A 27294-nucleotide genomic window follows, 5' to 3' on the forward strand; every position below is an offset into this window, starting at 1 on the left:
TATTTCTCAGGTAACTGGGTTGTTCCATGAATGGGACACTGAGTTTTTAACTTGAGATTCTAAGCTGAAGTAGCTAAGCAACTCTAAGATGGATTGTGGAAGCTCCTTGATCTATGTTCATTCATCTCCCGCCCTGAGCCTTAAGTAAGGAGAGGATGGCTGGACCTCTCCATTTGCCGGGGATGATCTCAGTGTGTGCCTGTGGTCACCGGGCACCCTTTAATTCTCAAAGATATCTTGGTCTGGATGAAAACTTACATGGTCACCCTACTGAAGGCACCCTACTAACCCACAGTTAAGAAAAAGGAGGGCTAGTGACAAGCATTGTATGCAGTCCAACAGGCAGAAGGGAGGCTAGCATACCTACAGGGAAAAGGGACTAAGAGAAAGCCTGGCCAGAATTACCAGGTGCTGCAAAGGTTTCAAGGAAAATGGAGGCTGTGTATACTATTAGTGCAGTGACAGGTAGCATTCATATTACAGAAGTTTCCAGAGTAGGTGATGAAAACAGTGAGGGAGTTTGTAAAGACCAATAATTTCAGGAGGTTGTCTGGAGAAAAACATGAAATACAGGGCGGCAGATGGATAAGTGGATGGTCAATTGAATGCTTTATTTTTCCAAATGGCAGGGCGGTGTGGGGGGAAGAGTGGCATGTGCAGCCCCAGGAAGAAAACAGGAAGAGTCCAGAGCAAAGGAACATCTATGTTGCTGTGCTCCTGTGTTGGGGGCAATGCAAATGGCATCTGCCTCTGGCGATAGCAGTTCTAGGTTCCCTTGATGTGACCATGGTGCCAGCGCAGGTTACCTGGCAGGGGCTGTTTGACAAGAAAGAAAATGTCACAGTTCACTGCCACTCTTCACAATGATGGCATCAGCACCACCTCAAACAGCCTTGTACAAAATAAGACACCACTCCTAGACATCTTGGAACTAGAAAGTTAGGAACTTGGGGTTTTCTTGTATTTGGTGTTTTCAAAATCAGAATTACTGAGCAAAGTATGAAAAGAACGCCACTCACCACACCAAAGCTTCCAAATGAAAATATAAGGTTGGTAGCAAAGACTAAATGCTGAGCTTCTGGGCTCTCGAGCACATTTTTCAGAAAGAGCCCTTTATATCCGTGAACAGAAAAAAATCACACACACACACACACACAGAGGCATGTACACACTCTCACATACACCCCTTTACAGTTCCAACAGCATGGGATGTATTCAATTAGAAGGGAAACTATATTCATGGAAACACACATTTTTCATTGTTTTCCTAATTGATATTTACTTCTATGACTATTTGAGGTTGGTACAGTTGTTATGGTGGGGCAAATTAGATTTTGAAGTTTCATTCCAGTACCTAAAGAATAGAGAAATATACATTTTCCCAATAATACGTGCACACCCATCCAATGAAAAACAGAAAATTGATTTAGAGCCAGCATGTGATTAATATGAACCACACCAAGATAACAAACTATGTAATCCCTCTCTGTGCTTATTATGAAGAAATAACATGTCATTGTTTGTAAAAGCCAAAAGCAGCAGAGAGCTAACCAGAGCTTCAAGGATGATGACATTAATAGTGTGTGTTGCCTTACCTTCAACTAGGTAAAGTTCCCTCCAGTTCTCTCTCCCTCCCCTCCTTCTTTCTTTCCTTCCTTCCTTCCTTCCTTCCTTCCTTCCTTCCTTCCTTCCTTCCCTCCTTCCTTCTTTCTTTCCTTCCCTGCTTCCTCCTTCCTTCCCCCTTCTTTCCTTCCTTCTTTTCTTTCTTTCTGTACAACCCACCTAGATTTCTATAATGGGCACCCTACCTTCCAATTGGTTGGCTTTAGACAGAAATAAGAAGTCCTAAAGGATCTGCTTTGCAAACTCTACATGACACCCCTGTACCCTGAGAGAAGTCTGAAAGTTGGTGTGAAGGGTTTCTTTACTCACAAAGTCACTCTGGACATTCACCCACCACGTGGAGCAGCTAGGGGGACTTGGGTTGCCACGGGGACTCCAATGTGGAAGGCCCAGTACAAGGCGGGGTGTCTCAAACACAGCTGAGTCCTAGTGAAGGAAGACTAGAGTAGAAGCCAGGGTCAATCTAAGGGCTGGGATTTGTGGGCACCAGAGTGCCCCACAATCCAACACGATCTTCACCTTTTAATCTGCTAAATGCCACCATGGTTCCTGCTTTTCTGGGAGTGGACTCTGCAGGAATTCTCCTTTACTATTCTCTCAGACATCCTTTCCTTTGGGCTGCTAGGACAGAAACATCTATTGAATAAAGGGAAAGGAACTGTAAATTCAACCAACCAATGAGTCTTGAGTTGGAGGGGGAGAACAGAAACCAAGGGCAGAAAGCTGAAGCAATCATGGCAGGATGGACAGAAATGGACTCCTTAGAGGAGAGGTGAGAGGTATGGAAATTCCTTACATGCTCGGGAAGGTTGGTTTTCAGGAGAGAAAGGAGGAGTAAGCAAGCCAGGGCACCAGCCCTTAGTGTTAGAAGGCTGGGGGCGCTCCCTGGACCCCTTCGCTGCACTGGAGACAGGTTGCCTCAGAGAGCAAAGGTGACAGTCAGAAGGAAATGCTCATTTCCGTGTCCTTTTGGGGAAGGTAACATGCTACATGGCTAGAAAGTTGTTGATGGAAGCAGGACAGAAGCCTCTTAGAGCCTGGCATGTGGCCCAGGAGGTGAGGCCAGAGCAGAGAAGAGCAGCAAGCACAAGAGGTGTGGGGTGGGAGGCCAGGGCAGAAGGATTGGGAAAGGGAAGGTGTGAAGGTGCTGAGTGCTTGGCCAGGCTCATCTGGGGAAGCAATCTGCTTACCGCTCCTGCCTGGCCTTTGGGGGCAACAAAAGATCTTCTAAGAGCTTTCCTGAGGAATATTTCTGGGTGGGACTCTATACTGCACAGGTGCCCTGTGTCTGCAAAGCTAGCCTATCAACCAGCCTCACTGGGGAGGAAATGGATTTGGGGGGTGGGGGTAAAGTTTCTTGTTTCTCTCATTTGGTTTCCCTTAGTTTTTTAGCAAAGTGTCTTAAAAATGTTCTGTCCTCCCTCAGTTGTATCAGGATAAAATCAAAGAAAAGCCGCTCTGAAAACAGTTCAAAAAGAAAAGGAATCAACAATCCCCTGGGTTGGGTTGGGTTCGGATGTGGCAGCAGCGAAGGGAATCCAAGGAGAGAATTCCAAGGTGGAAGATTAACGGGAAAATGTCACGTCGGGTAGCTGCCTTGCCCCTCTGGCCACGCAGTTCCTGGAGTCCAAACGACTTCAGTTTGGGTCCTGGCTCTGCTACTTACTGGTTTTTGACGCAGGCATGTTATTGCAACTCTCTGAACCTTAGTTTCTGTACCTGTAAAATGGGAATAATGATAATAATACCTCCCTCCTGGGATTACCTATCTCATCCTAAGAAATAAGTGAGATAAAACTTATTTTTGGTTATCTCAACTTATTATTGGTTGAGAGTAAGCTCTCAACCAATGTTAGCTGTTAATATTCTTAAGAGAAGGGATGTGAGGCTGAGGGGCCAGGAGTCTAGAATGAGGATATACAGGGGCGCCTGGGTGGCTCAGTTGCTTAGGCATCTGACTCTTGATTTTGGCTCAGGTCATGATCTCATGGTCATTAGTTCCAGCCCCGACTCAGGCTGGGCTCCTCACTGAGCATGGAGCCTCTTAAGATTCTGTGATTCTCTTTCTCTCTCTCTCTCTCTCTCTCTCCCTCCCTCTCTCCCCCTCTGCCCCTCCCCCACTCTCTCTCCCAAAAAATTTAAAAAAAATTTTTTTTAATTGAAAAAAATTTAGAATGAGGATATTTAGAGCAGGCCAGATGTGAAAAGGCCGAGATTGGGCTGGACACACACAGAGGGGTGAGCCTGATCCACAGAACCAGGCTCGATTCATAACAGCTCATCATCTGAAGTGGTAGGTGGATGTGTGGGGCAGGGGTGCAGGGGTTGGGGAGGCATCCTGAAGTATTTGGCTCCCACACACCCTTCTGACAACATCAGAAAGACATCTACTATTCCAGGGTTTAAACCCTTGGCAATTTTGAAGGAAGGGGGGCACTATGTCACGGGTCAGCAAACTCTGTCAGGGGCCACACACAATAAATATTTTAAGCTTTGTGGGCCACATGCAGCCCCTGTCACATGAGCCATCTGAAACAACACATAAATGAATAGGAGTGGCTGTGCTAATAAAGTTTTCTTTACAGACACTGAAATGTCAATTTCATATAATTTTCACATGTCATAAAATATCTTTTGATTTTTTTTTCAACCATTTAAGCATGCAAAAAGCATTCTTAGCTTGTGGGCTCTACAAGACCAGGAGGTGGGTCACATTTGACCCCCAAGCCACAGTTTCTCCAACTCAAGGAGGCACCAAAACCCACCACAAACCCCAGTTACCTTTACTGTAAACCAGAGACGCATATCATGATAATTTTGCCATGTCGTGAACACAGCAACTTTCTGAATATTTCTGCCACTTTCAGTTTGTCCAGCTTGGGTCTACCCCTTGGTGATCCCTAAATCACAACTCTTTAGTTCTTTGTGAAAAACAATGAGGACCCTAGTCCCTCTCCTACCACTGCCACGCTGTTAAGGACAGACACAGGGCCCCAAATAAGTTTGTATCTAAAATTTTAAAAGATACCACCTTCAGGGGTGCCTGGGTGGCTCAGTTGGTTTTGGTTTCAGCTTGGATCATGATCTCATGGTTCATGGGTTTGAGCCCCCAGTCGGTCTCTGTGCTGACATTCAGGTGCCTGCCTGGGATTCTCTGTCTCCCTTTCTCTCTGCCCCTCTACTCATGCTCGCTCTCTCTCTCTCTGTCTCTCTCTCTCCCTCAATAAACATTTTTTTTAAAAAAAGACTCAAGACTTCACTAATATAGTAAGTGGATGGAATTTGAAGATAAAATATTATAAATAAATAAATAAATAAATAAATAAAACCACCCTGAATCTATTCAGTCAGTAACAAGAAGTAAAAATCATTAAACAGGTTCCTACAGGGTCCTCAGGAATGTTTTGAAAGCTATGTCTCTAGCTCTGAAATGATCATGCTCCTACAAACTCCCGCTGTGAGACTGGACTGGATGGTAGGCTGCAGTTCCCTGTGTGGTTCTGACCCATCAGGGCAATGTTTATATCTTTGTGTCTTTTTCAGCTGGTTTACTAAGACAATGATGGGAAACATCTAGAGTCAGTGTGGCACACGGGAAGAACCTAGACTTTGGTGTCAAAAAGTCTAGATTCGAGGGGCGCCTAGATGTGGGCATCCAACTCTTGAATTTGGCTCAGGTCATGATCCCAGGGTAGTGGGATCAACCCCTGCATCAGGCTCTGTGCTGAGTGTGGAGCCTACTTGGGATTCTCTCTCTCTCCCTCTCTGCCCCTCCCCCTGGCTCACTCGTGCTCACATTCTCTCTCTCTCCAGAATAAAGGGAAAAAAAATTTTTTTTAAACAGTTAGATTTGAGTGCCCATTCTAGGTGATCTTTAGAAAGTCACCAAACCTGTTTTGCCTTCAGTTTCCCCATCTGGAAAAACAGAGATGATCAGAATATCCATTTCACAGAGTTGTTTTGAGGTTCAAAGGAAATAATATATATGTGCATAATAAACTAGAAATCACCATAAAAAAGTGAGTGCATTTATTCATTCAACACACATGTACTGAGAGGACTGCTCATTAAATGAGACACAGAATTCAAAGGTTAACACAGCTAAACTTTCAGCCTCCAAGGGCTCAGAGGCTGGTAAAGAACAAGAGGTATAATTACAAGGTGGGAAACACTTCAGTGTAGGTCTTTGTACTATGGGGTCAGGGATGTACCTCACACCTCAAATGTTCACAATTAAAATTCCTCTCCAAAAAATAAAAAAATTAAATCCTGAAATTTCCTGCTTTATTTCCTTCTGTGACAGAGAAAGGAGAACTCAGGACAGCAGAGAAGCATGTTCCACTGACTATCCTTCGAAATCCTCATCACAGCCTGAAGATGCAAAAAAGAAAGGGGTCCCATCACACCCAGACTTCCCTACGGAAAGCTGCTGTTTGCATCTCCTGCCAAGAGCTCTTGGAGACTGAAAACAGATTTGTGATTTATTCAAACCAGATGCTGGTGGCCCTGAGTGCAGCTGGGACCAAGAATGACAGAAATGCTTAGCCGGGACAGGGTGGCAGTCTGACTCTCTGAAGACAGGAGACCTCAGAGGATCCTAATCTGGTTTCCTGTTCATCTTACTTCTCAGTGGAATAGGACCTAATATTCACATTCTATTCATGAATGCACAGAGCAAAATTTGCTTGCCTTTGGACTCAAAGGCCAAGAAAAATACCTTGAACAAGTCAGTCTAGCCACTTGGAGGTTGTGGTTGTGTCTGTACAGGGCCTGCACCCACCCTCCATTTCCTCCTGGCCACGACCTGCTCTCCAAGGAACAATGGCAGATGTGCCTGGAGGACTCTATGGGGACAGAACGAGAGAAGCTAGGGTTTGTATCCTATGCTGAGGTTGGAAATAGGAGGAAACATGGCCTAACTCCTATCTCCACCCCCTCTCTCCCCACCAGCCACCCCCAATTGCCTGCCCTTACACTGGACGGATACCAGATTCCCCACCCCACCTGAGCAGGTCCTGATAGGCAGTGGCATCAGGAGTTAGGACTGGGGTAAGCATACATTTTCTCTGCACTCATGGAGTGTGTTCAGATAACAAAGGGAGTAGATTAAGCCAGAGGTAAGCTCTGGACATAAAATGATTGAAGTATGAGGAAGGAAAGGTCATGACACAAGAACAGACACTCAGATCAATGGAACAGAATAGAGAACCCAGAAATGGACCCACAAACGTATGGTCAACTAATCTTTGACAAAGCAGGAAAGAATATCCAATGGAATAAAGACAGTCTCTTCAGCAAGTGGTGCTGGGAAAACTGGACAATGACATGCAGAAGAATGAACCTGGACCACTTTCTTATACCATACACAAAAATAAACTCAAAATGGATGAAAGACCTAAATATAAGACAGGAAATCAAAATCCTCGAGGAGAAACTAGGCAAAAACCTCTTTGATCTTGGCCACAGCAACTTCTTACTCAACACATCTCCAGAGGCAAGGGAAGCAAAAGCAAAAATGAACTACTTAGACCTCATCAAAATAAAAATCTTCTGCACAGCGAAGGAAACAATCAGCAAAATAAAAGGCAACCGACAGAATGGGAGAAGATATTTGCAAATGACATCAGATAAACAGTTACTATCCAAAATCTATAAAGAACTTATCAAACTCAACACCCATAAAACAAATAATCCAGTGAAGAAATGGGCAAAAGACACTTCTCCAAAGAAGACATCCAGATGGGCAACCGACACATGAAAAATGCTCAACATCACTCATCATCAGGGAAATACAAACCAAAACCACAATGAGATACCACCTGACACCTGTCAGAATGGCTAACATTAACAACTCAGGCAACAACAGATGTTGGCGAGGATGCAGAGAAAGAGGATCTCTTTTGCATTGCTGGTGGGAATGCAAGCTGGTGCAGCCACTCGGGAAAACAGTATGGAGGTTCCTTAAAAAGTAAAAATAGAACTACCCTACAACCTAGCAATTGCACTACTAGGTATTTATCCAAGGGATACAGGTGTGCTGTTTCGAAGGGACACATGCACCCCCATGTTTACAGCAGCACTATCAACGATAGCCAAAGTATGGAAAGAGCCCAAATGTCCATCAATGGATGAATGGATAAAGATGTGGTATATATATACAATGGAGTATTACTCGGCAATCAAAATAATGAAATCTTGCCATTTGCAACTACGTGGATGGAACTGGAGGGTGTTATACTAAGTGAAATTAGTCAGTCAGAGAAAGACAAAAATCATATGACTCACTCATCTGAGGACTTTAAGACACAGACCAGATGAACATAAAAGAAGGGAAGAAAAATAATATAAAAACAGGGAGGGGGACAAAACATTAGAGACTCATAAATATGGAGAAAAAACTGAGAGTTACTGGAGGGGTTGTCGGAGGGGGGATGGGCTAAATGGGTAAGGGGCACTAAGGAATCTACTCCTGAAATCATTGTTGCACCAGATGCTAACTAATTTGGATGTAAATTTTAAAAAATGAAAAATAAAATTAAAACAATAAATAAATATATCCAATATAAAAAATAAAAGAGAAGAAATAGAAAAAAAAAAAAGGAAAGGCCATATGACTTTTCAGATCTCTAGCTGAGGTGTGTCTGAGAAGACAGGTCAATTCTCCAGTGAATCAGTGCCTACACAACTTTGGTGAATAAACCCTAAAGTTCAAACTGCAAACCCCACAGACTATACAGCCTGGGGGATCTCTCTACACTGCCAGATACAGCCTCCTGACAAAAAAAAAAAAAAAAAAAACAAACAAACAAACAAAAAAACCCGTCCACAATCATATTGAAAGACCCTAACTCATCTTTCTATTCCCCAAAACCCTTAGTGCCTGGGTGGCTTAGTCACTTAAGCATCTGACTCTTGGTTTTCACTCAGGTCATGATCTCACGGTTCATGAGATTGAGCCCCATGTCATGCTTTGCACTTACAGCGTAGAGCCTGTTTGGGATTCTCTCTCTTCTCTCTCTTCTCTCTCTCTCTCTCTCTCTCTCTCTCTCTCCCTGCCCCTTCCCTGCTCATGCTCTCTCTTGCTCTCTCTCTGTCTCTATTCCCCAAAACCCTTGGCCAAGGACCTCATTCATAGTGCAGCATAGCCAATGTCAAGTGGACTCAGTCAATTAACTAAGATTAGCAAGTAGGGTTAAAATTACTTGCTCTGGAGTATGTAAGTTTGCCACATGTTTATGTTTTATATTTATATTTTTAACAAATATTTGTTCAGCTTTCTGTGAAATTTATTTTAATATAGTAAAATATATATTACAAAAATTAAATACTGTGAGATTGCCTTAATCTTTTTATGAAAGAATCAGAGTATTAAATGATAAAATGCCTCTGCCTTTGCAGTTTACCTTTTCATGAGTTACTTAGCTAATCAATTTCTGAATCTGTATTCTAACATCTAAAAGTACTAGTGAGACTACATCTTTGGCACTGATTAGTTGTATGTGCTGTGAAGTGAGGTTTTGGTTTTGGTTTTTGGTTTTCAAAGGCTGGGTAACTGAAGAATATGTCTGGCAAATCCTGATCTAAAGAGGTCATCCTAGAACATCCGATTCTGTGGTCTGAGTCTCCTTCCTCTCGGCTCCTCCATGGCCTGGGGCAAGGCTGACTACCCCCTTTTTATAAACCCTCCATTCCGGCTTCTGTTATCTGTTCAGCTGCCTGTCTTTATCCTATTTCCTTATCCATCAAGCACCCTTTAAACAAAGAAGTCACACTCCGCCACCACCTTTGGGGCTTAAAACCCCAAATCCCAAATCTCAGAAAAACCTCAGTCCTGGGCAAACCAAGACAGTTTGTCACTTGAGCACCACCCAAATGACTGAGACTATATTCAGATTTTATTCATTATTGTCGTTCAACTACAGCTATGATGTTCGTTCGTCCCAATCCTTTATGAACAGACATACACAGACTTGAACTTCGAACACATACACACCCATGCCCAGGCACACATACCCCTGCTTAAAAGCCTCCAGTGGCTTCCATTACCTTTAGATTTTCAGATGGGCTTGCAAAGCCCTCCGTTCTGCGTGCATCTCAGACCTACCTCTTCTGACAGATTTTGATCCTTTATTTTATTCACTGTACTGAATACAATCATTTGAAAAGTCTGATGGCTTGGGTTTGGGTTTTTCTTCTTTAATTATGGAAAATTTCAAACATACAGAAAAATAGAGAAATAGAACAGTGATCCCTTATGTATTTTGGCCTCAACAAATAACATTCTGCCAGGACTGTCTACGGAAGGCTTTTGAGTAGGGTTATTGTATGATTCAAATACTTCTAGGAGCTTCAGCCTAAAAGGTTTTGTTCTAAAGTGGGTTCTAAAGTGGGAAGTCATGGCAACTTTGTGTCACTTCTCCTAAATACCATGGCCATTCTGTCTGTGATTTGATTCCCTTCAAATCGGCTTACATGTGTTTGTTCCCTGAACTTTCTAATTCTACTTTGCCCATTTGACAGTCCTTAAGTTAGTCTGACTGTATTTAGCTTAAGTTCCTCTAAAAATGGTTCTGCTGGTTCTTCCTGACTCATCTGTTTCTTTGGCCATTTTTTAAAGTAATTCCTATGACCAACATGGGGCTCAAACTCAGGACCCCCATATTAAGAGTCACGTGCTCTACCAACGGAGCCAGCCAGGTGCTCCTCTTTGGCCATTTTTAATGTGTGATTTGCAACAGAGACCCTGCCTTCCTTCCTCATAAAGTGGTTGAGCAACTCAACATTACTCTCCAATAGACCTTCACTTTAAAGAGTTCTATGCTAGTCATAAACTACCTGTTTCTATTTTAATACCAAGAAAATCAAGAAGAAAGGTCTTAAAACCTCTTTCTCTTTTTTCCCCCCAAAACTGGGTTTTTAATTACTTTTCAAATCTCTTGCCCAATTTCCCTAAAGAAAGCCTAGGGCTATGTCTCTGAATTTTCAGTCCTCCTCACCTAGGGTATGTTGGCAAACCAGTTCTCTGGGAAAAAGAGAGACAGAAAGAGAAGGAGGGAGACAGAGAGAGAAAGAGAGTAAAGCTTTGATATGTGGAGTATTCTCATTGTGAATTTTCATTGTGTAAATACTCCCACCATGATGTCACTAAATGGGAAGTTGGGAAGAAATGCACACCATCCATGCTTTCTATCTGGTGGCAGCCAACTCCAGCACACCACTCCCTCTTCCTCTTAAGCAAAAGAACAAAAAGACTGAGCATACCAATTCTGTAGCCACACAGTCTAGATTTCAACAGAGTACTAGCTCTGTGACCTTGGGCAAGTTGCTTAATTCCTCTGAGACTCAATTTCCTCATCTTTACGACACGGGTAATAAATACCTCTGTCTTGTGGGTTTTTCTGTGATGTGCAAAATTCTTACAACAGTGCCTAGCTTCCTGTTGGCATCATAATATTATTTCCTGCTATTACCCAGGACGTTAGATCAAATGGTGCTGTGTGGATTTATTGCCACTAGATGGCATCCTCCTCATTTCTGTAGCACAAACCCTTTCTACAAAGGTATTTGCAACTCCACATTCAACACTAACTGGATCAAATGAATTAACTGACACAACTTTTCCTCTCTCTCATATCCTGGCTTAAGCTTTATATTTTCCTTTGAAAATCCATTAGGGATCCAGCTATTGACCCTTGTCTGCAGCCACCTCGAAAGCTCGACGCAGAAGTTATTTTCAACCAAGAGGGTCTAATCTTATTTAGTAATTATAGGAATCAAAACAAAAGCTACAACTGTCCCTGTTACAGAAGGGGTCAGTTCCCTAATCTTTGCTTTCCTCATCTCTCTCCTCTCACTCAAAGGAAGGCAATATGGTTTTAAATGTGCCCTCCATTATCACATCATCTGTTTACTGCCCAGTCACTTTGAAAGGGGACACAAATCAGTAGAAAAATAGATCAGTTCTATAAGTATTTATTCAGCCACTGTATATGTAAGCTGCTGTGCCAGGTTGTAAGGATATAATGGTAAATAAGAATCACATAGAAGAACTTTGGAAAACAGTATGGAGGTTCCTCAAAAACCTAAAAATAGAACTACCCTATGACCCAGAAATTGCAATACTAGGCATTTATCCAAGGGATACAGGTGTGCTGTTTTGAAGGGACACATGCACCCCAATGCTTATAGCAGCACTATCAACAATAGCCAAAGTATGGAAAGAGCCCAAATGGCCATCAACGGATGAATGGATAAAGAAGATGTGGGATATATATATACAGTGGAGTATTACTCAGCAATCAAAAAGAATGAAATCTTGCCATTAGCAACTACGTGGATGGAACTGGAGGGTATTATGCTAAGTGAAATTAGAGAAAGACAAAAATCATATGACTTCACTCATATGAGGACTTTAAGAGACGAAACAGATGAACATAAGCGATGGGAAACAAAAATAATATAAAAACAGGGAGGGGGACAGAACAGAAGAGACTCATAAATATGGAGAACAAACAGAGGGTTACTGGAGGAGGTGTGGGAGGGGGGATGGGCTAAATGGGTAAGGGACACTAAGGAATCTACTCCTAAAATCATTGTTGCGCTATATGCTAACTAATTTGGATGTAAATTTAAAAATATAAAATTAAAAATCATGCTCTAAAAAAAAAAAAGAATCATATAGAAGGAACTTGCCTATCAGTAAATCTAGATCTTTCCAGAAATAAAATATTAATTTTTTTATCAACTCAAACAACTTATTTTAAAACTTATACAGATGAATAAAGGTCCTTGAATAACTAATCTCTTCCAGATATTAAGGCATGCTACTAAGTTATTGTTAAACTAATATAACAGGAAAATGAAGGGGCGCCTGGGTGGTTCAGTTAAGCATCTGACTTGGGCTCAGATCATGATCTCATGGTTCATCAGTTCAAGCCCCGCACCAGACTTTCTGCTATCAGCACAGAGCCTGCTTTCAGATCCTCTGTCTCCCTCTCTCTCTGCCACTCCCCGCCCCTCAAGAATAAATAGACATTAAAAAAATAGGAAAATGAACATAAAAATAGACTCATTTATACATAGGAACTTAAGATATGATAAAAAGTGAACCATATATGAGTGAGCAAAGGATAGAATATTTATTAAAAAATACTGGGCGGGGGGGGGGGGGGGGTTGGTGGGCACCTGGCTGGCTCAGTCAGCGGAGCATGCGACTCTTGATCTTAGGGTTGTGGGTTTAAGCCCCACATTGGGTGTAGAGATTACTTAACAAAATAAGATCTTTAAAAAAGTAAAAATAATAAAAAGTACTGGGAATGATGCTCACTGTTTGGAGAAAAATAAAGTTGAATCCTTTCCTCTTACTTTACACAAAGGTAAATCTAAACAGATAAAAGACCCAAATGTGAAAGGTAGTATTATAAAGTTAATAGAAGAAAATTTACAATTTTGTGACTAAAGAATAGAAAATGCCTTATTAAACAAGATCCCAAAAGCTCAAAATTGATTGCATTTCCATTCAGTGAAAGGTAGTGATGACAGTCAGGGAGAAGGCGTTTACAACATCCAAAAGCGACAGGAGACCACTAACAAGACCGTACAGGAAAACTAACACACACACACACACACACACACACACACACACACACACACACACAAACACACACACGCACACACATAAAATACAAATAGGTAGAGGAAACTCAAATGTCCAACAAAAGGTACTCATTCTCACTTGTAACCAGGAATATGCAAATTAAAACAACAATAAGGTATTATTTTACATTAGTCAGAATAACCCAAAATTACCAAGCGTTGGCAAGGATGTGAAGAAAGGGAAACCTTGGTGCTGCTGGCAGGCATGTGAAATTGCACCGCCATTTCAGAGACCAATCTGTCAGCATTGGTGAAATAAAATACTCACATGCACTTTGACTTAGAGATCCACTCCTGGGTACATCCCCAAGAGAAACTCTAGCACAGGTTCTTTAGGGGACTAGACAGGGTGTTCCTTAAAGCATTGCTTGTGGAGGTAGTGAGCTGAAGGCACCCAAACAAGAATGGGTCATAAGGTGTGGTGGGTGCCCAGTGCAAACTAGCACACAGCAGTCAGAAGCTGTGCACTAGAAGTACAAACAGCACACTGGATATTTTCAAGAGGAAATACAAGAAGCAGAGAAAACAAAACAAAACAAAAGAAATCGAAGCAGAATAAGACCCATAGCTGAGCCCCACTTATGTATATGAAAAGCACACATCAAACAGCACTGCACATCTGAGGAGTGATATTCACGTTCAGGGACATCATCCATCACAGCAGCACATGTACCTGGGAGAGCACATCGCACAGTAGTTAAGAGCATGGCTTCTAGCACCAGACCACTTGGGTTCAAATCCTGGCTCTGCTGCTTACTGGCTCTGTCACCTTGGGCAAGTCTCTTAACCTCTGTGTTTAGTTTCTTCACTTGAAAAATGGTAGATAATAATAGCAAGGACTCTACGGTGTGGTGAGGATTAGCAGAGTTAATAAAAGTACTTAAACAGTGCCTGTCAGTAAATGCTCCCTAACTGTTGTTGTTTGCTATCATTACCCATAATAATATGAGAGGGGGATTAAGAGTAGAAGAGAAAAATAAAATGAAAAAAAACAAGGGTGGAAACTTGTGTGTATGATAATAGTGAGCTATGGATTGAAGGGAATATTTAATTCAACTCTCTCTGCACCTGAGATTAACACACACACACACACACACACACACACACACACACACACACACATTTCCTCCCTGTACAAGCTTACAGAACAGTGGGAGATACTGAAAATTTCAATCTACTATGATAGGGGCCATGGTAAGAGAATGCACAGGGCAGCACAAGAACCCAGAAGAGAGACAGGTTAGCCTCCAGGTTCACAAAAGGATTCTGGAGGATAGGCATGTTGGGGGACAGGATGACTTAGAGTTTAAGATTTGGGATCTGAGTTAGGATCACAATTTGCCTTTCACTATTCTTTATGATTACTGGCAAGTTACATTCCCAGAGTAATCACTGTTAGAAAACACTCAGGTTCTAAGAATATACTACTAGAATTCAAAGACCCCAGCAGGACCTGGCATAATCTTAGCTATGATTAAGCCTCTCACAAGTAGTTCCTATCTCTTTAAGAACAATCCTGGAAAGTGCATATTGCCAATCATGTATAAGTTAATCTAAAGGCCTAAAGATGGCATCTCCTCAGTGGTTGTAGAGCAAGCTGTTGCCTTTTTTGTAATTCTCAGCAAAGGAAGGGTGCTAAAGGGGGTGATCACATCGAATCTTGGAAGCAGAAGGCGGGTGCTGACATGGCTGGCCTTTAAAATCAGGAGGTAATTACCAGTCAGAGCCAGAGGGTCTTTTGAGCAACTGGCCCATGCATGGCTACCAGCCCACAAGCTATTATTGGCATGTGCACTGCAGGGCACTGCTGCTGTGTTTAAAGGAAATCCACCAGGCACACACTGAATCAGTAGCTATAATGGTATTTTGTCCTAAGAAGGTGGTTCTTGGCCCAAGAAAGGGGATTTGCTCACTGGAGAGTTTATAAATCCCAATTGCAAAACACTCACTAGGTTTGTTCATTTTTCTCACAGAAGAAACACAAAAATAAAAATACTTGAGTGCTTGATATTTGCTTAGGGAATGACCTTGGAAGGAAAGAAGAAAAAGGACATCACAGACATGCCTTCAGGCAAAATTCCCATGGATAGAGCTGAAAACAACATGTTCTCCAGCAGTTCTGAAGCCAAAATCAGGTGAGGGAAAGCAGACAAACCTCATTCTTTGAAACGGAGAACAATTTCCAACCCAGAAAGTGGCCAACGAAGTTTAGTGCCAGGGTCACAGAGGCAACTCCAGACCACACAAGTTCAATTATCATTCCCACCACTTACAGGCTTTATGATTTTGTGCAAGTTTCTGAATCTCTCCATGCCTCAGTCTTCCCATCAGCAGAATGAGGACCAACGTGATAATAGTACCTACTGAACAGACACTTGGGAGTATAGTTTGTCAGTTTCTTAAAAAGTTAAACTTACCATTAGACGGAGAAATTCCACCCAAGAGAAATGAAAACATATGTCCACACCAAGACTTGTCTGCAAGTATTCACAGCAGAATTGTTCCTAATGGCCCACAACTAGAAATAACCCAAATGCCCATCAACTGGTGAATAGATAAACAAAATGTGGTACATCCATACACAAAATACTATCCAGCAATAGGAAGTAAAAAACTACGATCCAGCAAATACTATCCAGCAATACAAAATACTATCCAGCAATAGGAAGTAAAAAAGCCACCTGGGTGGCTCAGTTGGTTAAGCATCCAACTCTTCATTTTGGCTCAGGTCATGATCTTGAGATCCATGAGTTCAAGCCCCATGTCAGGCTCTGCACTGACGGTGCAGAACCTGCTTGGGATTCTCTTCCTCTCTTTGCCCTCTCAAAAATAAACAAATAAACTTTAAAAAATGAAAAAAAAAAAAGAAAAATTACTGATATATGTTACAACATGGATGAATGTCAAAAATATACAAAGTGAAAGAAGCCAGAAAAAACTATATATTATGTGATTCCATTTATATAAAATTTCCAGAAAAAGCAAATCTAAGAAGACAGAAAGTAGACCAGTGGATTCCTGAGATGAGGGCTGGGAGTGGCATTAATATTCCAAGACAGGATCATGGTGATGGTTGTGCAATTCTACACATTTAATAAAAATCACTGAATGGTATGCTTGTAACAGGTGAATTTTATATATGTAAACTATACCTCAACAAAGCTGCTAAAATAAAATAGCAACTACCTGGTAGGGTTGTCATGATGAGTTAGTTTTAATAAAGCACTTTATAACGGCATCTAACATGCAGTAAGTAATGTGAGTTCGATGTGTACTTCCTAAATAATAAAAATAATTATTTGTGGCTATGTGATTCATCACCTGAGTAAATTCCTGACAGTTCTTATATGTTTTCCCATACCTCAAGACGCACAACATCTGAGTACTTAAGCAATGGAATTACTGCTCTTCTATAAAATATGTTTTAAAAACTATACTAAGCTTGAGGTCATTCAAGTAGAGACTCTGAAACTTGTCACATGACCTGGCCTCTACCTGCCACCTTCCCAGGCCACACTGCCTTCTTCGCCTAAAAGAACTTTGCTCAGTTCCTCAAGACTCTGGACCACACTGCCTTTTTTTGTACCTGTTGCTGGCTCTGGGTGCAAATCTACCTGTGCTCCCTCTCAAGGGTCTAACTCCTACTTAACCCCTACCCACCTTTCAAGTCTTCATGCAAGGTCACTTTTTCTAGGCAGTTTTTTTGATTCTTCCTCATTGCCCCCAATGTACCCCACCCTAACACACACACACACACACACACACACACACACACACATACACACACTTTATTTTTTATATCATTTTTTGAAAAATATTTATTTTTGAGAGAGAGAGACAGAAGGGGAGGGGCAAGGAGAGAAGGGGACAGAGGTTTTGAAGCAGACTCTGTGCTGACAGCACAGAACCAGACACAGGGCTCAAACCCAGGAACTGCAAGATCATGACCTGAGCCAAAGTCGGACGCTCAACCCACTGAGCCACCCAGGCACCCCCACATACACTTGATGTTAGACCAATTTTATGCCTTTTGATTCCCACATCAACGGATGAATAATGCTTGTATCCATCCCCACAGTATGGATGGGCACTCCCAACAGTATGTGGGACGTAAGGGGCCTTCAATAAACACTAGTGCAATGATTCTCAGCCGGAGGGGATTCTGATCCCGCAGAAGACATCTAGAAATTCCATCACCTCAAATAGTCCTCTTGTACCAATTTTCAGTCACTCCCCCTCCCAGCCTCAGGAGAAACCACTGATCCACTTTCTGTTTTCTCTGAAAATTTCATACAAATGGAATCGTACAACGTGGAATTCTTGGCACCTTATTGATTTCATAGCTCTTTTTACACACGGATAATTAGCTTTTTGACTATGAAATGAACCCAGATATTTTTCCCAGTTATTTTTTGACGTAATGGAGTTTGCCAAACGGATTTTTAAAGTTATGTATTGAATGTTAAAATCTTTTAAGGTTTCTGCATTTAGTATCACAGCTAGCAAAGCGGTCTCTACTCCCAGATTTTTTTTTAAGGTTTTTCCATAAATTCCTCAGGTACTTTAGTGGTTTCTTTCTTTAACCTAAAATATTCTAGGGGTTCCTGGGTGGCTCAGTCAGTTAAACCTTCGACTTCAGTTCAGGTCATGATGTCGGGGTCCAGGGGTTCGAGCCCCGTGTGGGGCTCTGTGCTGACATCTCCAAGCATGGAGCCTGCTTTGGATTCTGGGTCTCCCTCTCTCTCTCTCTGCCCCTCCCTGGCTCGCACTCTTTCTCTCAAAAGTGAATAAATGTTAAAAAAAAAAAAAAAATTAAGAAATAGCCCTTAAAAAAAACAAAAACAACAAAAAAATACTCCATCAAGCTAGAGATGTTCCTTGTGTAAGGTGTGACATATAGGTCAAACTACGTTTTGCTTAAACCTCCCAGTTGTCCCAATACCACTTATTAAACAATCCATCTTTTACTTACTTGGAAAGGCAATTTGTCTAAAACATCTGTGGTTTCAAATACTTAACTCCAAATTACATGATTAAAGCTCTCGTGATGTTTTGAATGCAGACAATATTACTGATGAGGATTTGGTTTACATATACCAGCCCTTCTTCACCCCTCCAAAGTTTGATAATTACATCATATTTAGTTCCTTTACTAGTTATTTTTGCTACTTTAAATAATTGGCTTACATCACAATTTCTTGTTCCAATAACTCTAGTCAGTGCCTAGACACTCCCCTCAACAATATGAAATAATGGTGTAAAGAAGTGTAAATATTTTTGTTGTTCCCACTCTGTATTATCCACAGGGCCCAATATAATAATAATATTAATAATAACAGTGTATGGAGGAAGGATATAGAGACTCAGATTATGTTTTACCATGCTATGATTTGTAAAATAAATATCCATCAGTCCATATGATATAAACGAATGATTGAATAAATACATACACAAATACATAAATGGAACAATTCTCTTTTCAGAATTTCAATTAATAATTGTAGAAGAAACAAGGGAAATAGAAAATCACCATTAGAACACCACAGTAATAACTGCTGCAGGCAGAATCTACTGATGAATGATAAAACTGGTAGGTGAAAGTTTAAGGAGGAATAGGACATTTCATACCTTTAAAGTATCTCTCCCAAAACATGTCTTAAATACTATGGTGGTTTTAACATACATCCACAAATTATTTGATGTCCTTCACAACCAACCCCACCTCCAGACTGGGCTGCACTTAGTGACTCCCTTCTAAAGAATAGAGTAGGGAAAGGAAGAAACAATGATTTTTACAGTAGAGAAACTTGACAAGTTTTCTCCACCTTACCCAAATGGTCAAGGTTAACATGGGTAATAATAAGTCATGTTGGTATCAGGAACCCCCTGACACAATTCAAGGAAAAGGGCACTTCACCTCTGTGGCATACTTCCAAAAAAAGCAGAATTCCAGCCTAGTCATGAAAAATCATCAAACCGGAAATTGAGGGACATTGTACAAAATATGTGACTAATGGTCTCCAAAAGTGTTAAGGTCAAGAAACACAAGAAAAAAATCAAGAAACTTTCATAGATACGAGAGGAGACTAAAGAGACATGACAACTAAATGCTAGGTGGTACCCTGGAACGGATCCTGGAACAGAAAAAGGACATTAGTGGAAAACATGGTGAAATCCAAATGAAGCCCATTATCTAGTTAATAGTACTGTACCAATGTTAATTTCTTAGCTTTGATCATTATACTAAGGTTATATAAGTTGTCCACGTCAGGGAAAGCTGGATGAGGGGTATGCAGAAACTCTCCGTACTACTATCTTTACAATTCTTTTGTAAGCCTAAAATTATTCCTAAAAATTAAGGTTTTTTAAAATATGGGATATTATTTAAAATAAGATATTATCATGGAGCTAAATTTACTCTTGGATACTTTTAAATTAATATTAACTGAAGAAATGTGTAATTTTTCAGTTTCAGTGATTGCAAAGCAATTAGTTCAATTTTCAAGTAGGTGAAAATAACATTCTATCTCATTTCATTTCATACTTTCTACTCTAGGTAAATGTTTACACTGCCCTTGTATTCTGATGGCTTAGGGTTGCTTTTTCTCCTGAATATGCATGAGACGTAGAATCTTTATTGTTATGTGTTTTCCCATTCATAAAATCAGAAACATTAAGAATAATTTTAATAAAATTAAATGGAACTTTAAAAATTTGTTTCTTTGGGGGGCCTGGGTGGCTCAATCTGCTGAGCATCCCACTTTGGCTCAGGTCATGATCTCACCGCTGGGCTGGTGAGTCTGAGCCTCAGTTGGGCTCTGTGCTGTGACAGCTCAGAGTCTGGAGCCTGCTTCTGATTCCCTGTCTCCCTCTCTCTCTGCTCTTTTCCCACTTGCACTCTGTCTCTCTCTCAAAACTAAACATTAGAAGGAAAAAAAAAATATTTTAACTGTTTCTTTGCAGTCAATGTAATCCCAATATAAGACAATATGACATATTCAGGAATACAGATAGGACACACCATTCCCCATTATTCCTCTTATTATTGTTGCAGGGAGGCCTCCTTCTCTCCTGCACTCACTCTCAGAACATGCACTGATTGTCAAATATGTTCCAGGCTAAGCTCTGAGAAATGCAAAAGAAATGTATAATTTGGGCACTTCTTACTCGGCCCTGGTCCCAGGAACTTCCTGCAACTTCCAGGTAACACAAATAACTAACACGTATCAGCCCTTTTCTTCTCACAAGGCTGTGTGAGGTAGGGGTTATCATTATGCATCCCCATTTTTTTAAAAAAATTTTCATTTTATTTATTTGAGAGAGCACATGCGCAAGCTGGGGAGGGGCAGAGAGAGAGAGAGAGAGAGGGAGGGAGGGGGAGAGAGAGGGAGGGAGGGGGAGAGAGAGAGAGGGAGGGAGAGAGAGAGAGGGAGGGAGGGAGGGAGAGGGGGAGAGAGAGAGAGAGAGAGAGAGAGGGAGGGAGGGGGAGAGAGAGAGAGGGAGGCAGGGAGGGAGAGGGGGAGAGAGAGAGAGAGAGAGAGAGGGAGGGAGGGAGGGAGGGAGAGGGGGAGAGAGAGAGAGAGAGGGAGGGAGGGAGGGGGAGAGAGAGAGAGGGAGGCAGGGAGGGAGGGAGGGGGAGAGGGGGGGAGAGAGAGAGAGAGAGAGAGAGAGAGAGAGAGAGAGAGAGAATCTCAAGCAGGCTCTGTGCGTTCAGCGTGGAGCCCAAAGCGGGGCTTTATCTCACAAATTGTGAGATCATTACCTGAGCCGAAATCAAGTCTTGACTGACGGAGCCACCCAGATGCCCCAAGCAACCCCATTTTGGGGAGGGATGAGGAGGGGGTCCTCTGTGTGGCTCCCACAGGTAGGCTGACGGGCAAACGTGGAACTCTTGATTTCCGCTGGCGTCATAATCTCAGGATGGTGTAATCCAGCCCCGGCTTCTGGCTCTGTGCTGGGCCTGGAATTTACTTGAGATTTTCCCTTTCCCTCTGCCCCTCCCCCACGCTCGCAGGAGCTCTCTCTCAAAAAAAAAAAAAAAAGAAAGAAAGGAAAAAAAAGGGATGAAGAAGAAAGTGAGGTTCAGAGACGTCAAGTGGCCTGCCAAAGGAGCACAGCTAAACGAGAAACACAGTCCACATCTCAAACACCCGCCTGGGCCGTAGACTCAGGACCAGGCCAGAGACAGCCCCGCCCTCACGCACCAAGCGCTCCCCAGGGGGCGGTGCCCACCCGCTCCCGCCAGACGGCCCCGCCCACACGACCTTCGGCCAGACTTGGCCCAGGGCTGTCTTCCTCGCGCGGCTGCGCGGCGGCGGGCGGAGGGCGGAGGGCGGAGGGCGGGTCTCCCATAGCACGCCTGGAATCCTCTACGCGAGCTCGGCGCGCCAGAGAGGACCTCGGCTGCTGCAACATGACGCCCGCGCCGCGCACTCTGGAGCTCTTCTACGATGTGCTGTCCCCCTACTCCTGGTTGGGCTTCGAGGTGACTCTGGGAGCCCCCTCGGCCGGGGCTTGGAGGGCAAGGGCGGAGGCAAGGGCGGGAGCGGGGCGCGGGGACCGAAGTCTCGTGAAAGGCCTGGCGCTGCCGGACGGGGTTTAGGACACGCGATAGAGAGGTGAAGCGCTGAAGGTCACTTTGTGTTTTTAAACGGGATACGGTCGCTGGGTCCAGGTCGAGCCTTTATATTCTAAGGCAGTGGTTTCCCACGGCGGTTTGGAAGAAGACGGGTAACTCCAAAGTATCAAAGAGAATTCCATGGCACTGCCACCACTTTTGGGGGGCTGAGAGTGAAAAGTATGGAAGCCGTCCACAGAAAGATCCTGCGATCGATTTCTTGGGACGGAGCAAAGTTCATGGGATCGTTTCTAGCAATGAAATTTAGGGTATCCACAGAACCCCTACTCTGCGCTTAGCCATCTTCACTCTCTCCATCTGACACAGTGGCTCCCCATCTCTGTCTCTGCAGGTCCTGTGCCGATATAAGAAGCTCTGGAACATCAACCTGCAGTTGCGCCCGAGCCTCATTGCAGCGATCATGAAAGACAGCGGTGTGAAGGCGGTCGCCTTTGGGACCGCGATTTGAGGGAGGGATGGCTTCAATTGGGTCTTTACATTGGCACCTGTAGCTCGTAATCTGCCCTCTGGTCAAAACCCAGATAGCCGGCCCCCAAGCCTGGGACCCTCACGTGGTCTCTCACCAATGTCCCCAAATTGCCATTTGCAGGAAACCAGCCGCCAGCTCTGCTTCCCCGCAAAGCCCAATACCTGCAAAATGACATCAGGCTCCTGGGACAGCATATCCAGGTTCCCATCCAGCTCCCCAAGGATTTCTTCTCTGTGATCCTTGAAAAAGGTGAAGACAGTGGGATACAGAAGGGGTATCTAGTGAAAGGCAGCGCATTTGGAAACTAGTGGCAGGAAGTAAGGGCTGGCAACCACATGAAACTGAAACAAACCTGGGGGAAACGCAGGTCAGAGTTGAGTCAGCAGAAGCTTATGGGGACAGAAGGGGAGAAAGAGCAGGTCAAATTGGCTATGAGAAATTTGGGTGGGAGGCTGAGGGCAACTGAGCTCTGGGGATGTCAGAAGCATGAAAGAGCTGGTCCTTCATCAGAAACAAGCCAGGAGAGCCCACCTCTGAGTACCTCTGCCCTGCAGGAAGTTTATCAGCCATGCGATTCCTCACCGCTGTGAACCTGGAGCACCCAAAGATGCTGGAGAAAGTGTCCAGAGAACTATGGATGCGCGTCTGGTCACGAGTGAGGACAGAACTCTGGGAACCTGCTTGGGAGACCCTGGATGGTGTTCTGACCCTCCCCAGAACCATTTCCAGCATCCTGGTCCTGCCTTTCCCTCTTGTTCACTGGCCTACTTGTCCCCCATCTCCACCCTCTCCACCTCCTTCCTGCTGAGTGTTCTCTTCTTCTCAGGATGAAGACATCTCGGAGCCCAAGAGCATCCTGGCTGTGAGTATCCTGGCTTGTCCCCACTCCTCTCATAGCAAAGCTGAGAACAATTGGTGTTTAGGGGCAGAGAGGGCACAGATTTCATATTCAGTGCAAGAGGTCATAGTTATTAGGGGAGAAAGCAGGTCTGTGTTTGGGAAGCCAAATTACTGAAAGGTTGGAACTAGGAGGACACACAGAAGATTATCTCATGGTTGAAAGGGGAAGTGCAAACTTCTGCATGGGTAGAATTTATCTCATGAAGGAGTCAGTGGGAAAGAGCTGTTAAATGGTGGCATCCCCAGATGGGGAGGGATGAAGCATTGGCAATCTTGGCCCCAGAGACTCCAACACAGACCACACCAACACAGCCAGAGTAGAAAGCAGGAGACTTTACAGACAGACTTTAAAGAGACTAAAAGAGATAACCGGCTCAAGCCAGAATTATACAAAAGCCAGAGTGAAAACAAATAGAAATAGCTCAAAACATTGGAATGTGTGCCAGCCATCGATGAGGTATATAAAAACTTAAGTTTTTCATTGGAATTAAATCGGGAAATTCAAAATAATAATTTCCCTGCAGTTTACAAAATGATAGTCGAAGCATATTCAGATTTAATACATAAGATGGCAAATCACCAAAAGTACACATACAAAGAATGGCCAATATATTCCTCCACTGTTTTTATTCCTGCAGAGTATATGCCCAGGCTTGCCTTTCCACTTATGAACAATCCTTTCCCATGCCATCATAAACTCTTTGAAAGTACCATTCTTAGTTTCTACGTAGCATTGCATTTAGTGGGCAATTTTGTTTTTTTGTTTTTTAAGCATTTTGTTTACTTAACCATTCCCCTGTTGTTGAACATTTGGTCTGGGACACAATTCTCTCATGTAGACAAGTACGAGAAAGATAGTGTCACGTTAGAATACACTGCATAACTTTGTGTTTCCTCCTCCAGGTTGAGGAGGTCAAGCAGCAGTGGTTCTCATCCTCAGCTGTATATTTAAGTCCCCTAGAGCACCTGGACACTGCCTACCAAAAGTTCTGATGTAATTGTTCCAGGGGGTGATTTGTGAATGGGATTTTTTAAAAGCTCCCTCGGGAGATTCTAACGTGCAGCCAAAGTTAAGAACCCCTAATCCCAAACGATACCAACAAACCCCATACTGAAGCCTTTGTTATTGTTAGCCATGCAGGAAGCTGTATCCCTGTGCTCTGCTCAGAAGTCCTCCAGAAATTCCATGAGAATTTGTAGCCTAGCCCTTGAGTCAGAAGAGCACAAGATATTCAAGAATTCTGAGAAATAAGAAGGCAAGAGCCCAGACTTACTGTCAGGGGACCTGGATTCTAGCATTGGCTCTGCCACTAACAAGCTCTTTAATGCCAACCAAGTCATGGACTACCTCTGGATAACAGTCCCTTCACTGGTTTCTAAGATGCCCCCTGGCTTTAAATTTCTACAGCTATGACTCTGCCACCTGTTCTTTCCACCAGTCTCAAGATTTTGCCCCTCTTAGCAAAGCTAGACCTCCACTTGTGGGTGGACAAAGGCCTTACCATGAAGATGGGAGCAGAAAATAAAAAGACCAGAATTTTCTGGTCCCACTAATTCAGACACAGTTGTGTTCCCTACCACATGCCCTCAGGCTGCAGAGAAAGCTGGCATGTCTACAGAACAAGCCCAGGGACTTCTGGAAAAGATCTCAACACCAAAGGTGAAGAACGAGCTCAGGGATACCACCAACGCAGCCTGCAAATACGGGGTGAGCAACTCCTGATGTGGGTCCCCAGCCCCAGTGCTGGAGACAGGATGAGAATCTGCTGGGTCCCCATGCACCTGTCCCAGAAGTTGCTCCCAGCATGAGTCCTCCCAGCTCCCAGCTCCCAGTCAACCCTCATCCTCTCCCTTCCCAACCCATAGTCCATGGAGAAAAAGGGAGGGAGCTGGATGGCAAGAAGAAAGACAACATCTGAGAGTTAAAACCAGAAAACTCCTTAGAGCCAAGGAACTTCTTAGCAATCACATCTTTGGCTACTTTGCTTCTATGACCTCAGACAAGTATTGACTCTTAGCCTTTGACCCCAGCCTAATAAACACCTGCTCCATCACTGCTTTCTCCAGGCCTTTGGGCTGCCTGTCACCGTGGCCCATCTGGATGGCCAAACCCACATGCTGTTTGGCTCTGACCGGATGGAGTTGCTGGCACACCTGCTGGGTAAGTTACAGGTTCGTGGTGAGCTGCCCTTGACCCCAGCCCCACCCCATTATATCAGTGGACCAGAATGACAGATGCAGAGCAAAACATATTCTATGCATTTCCAACAATGAAGCCTCATACACAGGGGTCCTCAAAGTTGAATGGGGAGAGGCCACCTTCACCCCCACAGAAAAGAAGGAAGCCAAGCAGAGGTCTCCTTAGAAAACCCCTGAGGCTTGTGGGGCCAGCCTCTAACATATGTGATTTTCTCCATCTAGGAGAGAAATGGATGGGCCCTGTGCCTCCAGCCATAAATGCCAAAATTTAAGGATGGCCAAGGGAAGCAAAACTACTGGAGTAAAAAAGTAGATAATCTGCTTACGCTTCTTCCACTGTGTGACACTAGCATTCTGGTTTTCCTGTCTGACAGCGGTTCCTCTGTGGCCCTGGGGATGCCGGGGAGGGGGACTGCGTGTTACATCATCTACCTTAGTCTCATGACTGCTTTTACTTGCGTGCCTCACAAGTGCCTTTCAAGAGCCCCAAACTCTACTTTCTCTCAGAATAAACCTAACATCATCAGGCAGAATATTTCTGTGTCCTGTCTGGTGTTTGTGTGTTCTTCCTACTGTCATATTCTGTCCACTCTGAGTGTTTCTAAACAGCTTTTTCCGTACTGCCAGCCCCACTGCTGCCCTCAGGGCAGCTTGTGTGGAAGGAGCAGGAAACCATCCCTTTTCAGGGACCGAAAACTAAATAACCAGTTTGGTACCTACTGCCTTCTAACCAGTCATGGTGCCTGAGAGGGAGCCAGAGCATGGCTGAGCTTCTACCCAGATATTTGAACACCTCCAGCTACACTGACCAGCAGAACAAGGGCAAGGCAGCACAGGGAGACAGGCTGGAGTTGCCATGGCCTGGGCAAGGTGCTCATCCCACAGAGTTCCCTCACCCACAAAGCAGATTTCGAGAAAATCCCAGGGCCTCTCTCCCTGGAACCCCTGTTCCTTCCCATACAAACCTATAGTTTTCCCGCTCACTCAGTTATTTATCCAAAGGCCCGGCTCTGTTTGTGCCAGCTATGCAGTAATCAGAATACCTTGTGTTTCAACAATCTTTGGACTTCTTTGAGAATACTCTTTATTCAAAGCTGAAACCACACTTAGGCATCTGTTGGAAACCAGGTGTGGAGTTTTTGATGGCTCAAAGGTTGAGAGGCTTTAAGAGGGGATGCCTTGTTCCCTCCCTCTGGCTCTTTCTAATCTCCAAGCTCATTTGCCCCTTTTATTCCCCATCATTTTCTGTTTTCCTCCTCTCCCCTTTTCCATTATTCCAGCATACTCTTGGATTTCAAGTTATCCTTACTAGGCTTAGCTGCTAACTAACCAGAAGTACATCTCCAAGTACACACTCCATCTTTCAAAAGAGATATCATGACATGTACATCTAATATTAATTTAAAATACGGGGAAATGTCCAATAGTAAGAAACCTAAGAGCAAATTAAAATGTTACGTCTCATGTATTTATGTTATATATTCAAGTATATAGAAGTTCTCATCTATGCTGAGAGGACAGTAGCGGAGACAAAGTTTTATGAATAAAAGTGCTGATCTCAGCATTGTTTGTGATATCAAGTACCTTAAATATCTAACAATAGGCAGATGCTTGAATAAGTTATGGGACATCCAGGATGTAATGTTTCATAACTATCAAAAATTACACTTGTAAAGAATTTTAATGCTGGAAATTCTTGGGATATATTATTAATTGGAAAAAAAGATTAAACTACATGCTATGATCTCAATTACATGTTGACTTATAAAAAAATATTACAGAGGAAATCAATTTATTAATCCTGGAATAA

The 27294-nt window shown here is 43.2% G+C and overlaps 1 protein-coding gene, 1 long non-coding RNA gene and 1 pseudogene across 2 annotated transcripts; 1 reads left to right on the plus strand and 2 right to left on the minus strand.

Annotated features, from left to right (window-relative positions):
- Window positions 1-27294, minus strand: part of LOC109269190 (olfactory receptor 2F1-like) — a 334098-nt pseudogene that overhangs the window by 113226 nt on the left and 193578 nt on the right.
- LOC128775548 (uncharacterized) lies at window positions 585-21525 on the minus strand. The gene is made up of 2 exons (XR_008420310.1): window positions 21041-21525; window positions 585-816 (listed from the first exon to the last, which is right to left on the minus strand). It is a non-coding gene; the product is annotated as an uncharacterized LOC128775548 (long non-coding RNA).
- Window positions 21630-26019, plus strand: GSTK1 (glutathione S-transferase kappa 1). The gene is made up of 8 exons (XM_019453053.2): window positions 21630-21763; window positions 22248-22329; window positions 22506-22634; window positions 22940-23040; window positions 23212-23247; window positions 24877-24993; window positions 25353-25446; window positions 25707-26019. The coding sequence occupies exons 1-8, from the start codon at window positions 21692-21694 to the stop codon at window positions 25754-25756; spliced, it is 681 nt and encodes a 226-aa protein (XP_019308598.2). The 5' UTR covers window positions 21630-21691; the 3' UTR covers window positions 25757-26019.

Source organism: Panthera pardus, unplaced genomic scaffold (assembly GCF_024362965.1).
Source record: "Panthera pardus isolate Hobbes unplaced genomic scaffold, ASM2436296v1 HiC_scaffold_8, whole genome shotgun sequence".
Classification (NCBI taxonomy): Eukaryota; Metazoa; Chordata; class Mammalia; order Carnivora; family Felidae; genus Panthera; species Panthera pardus.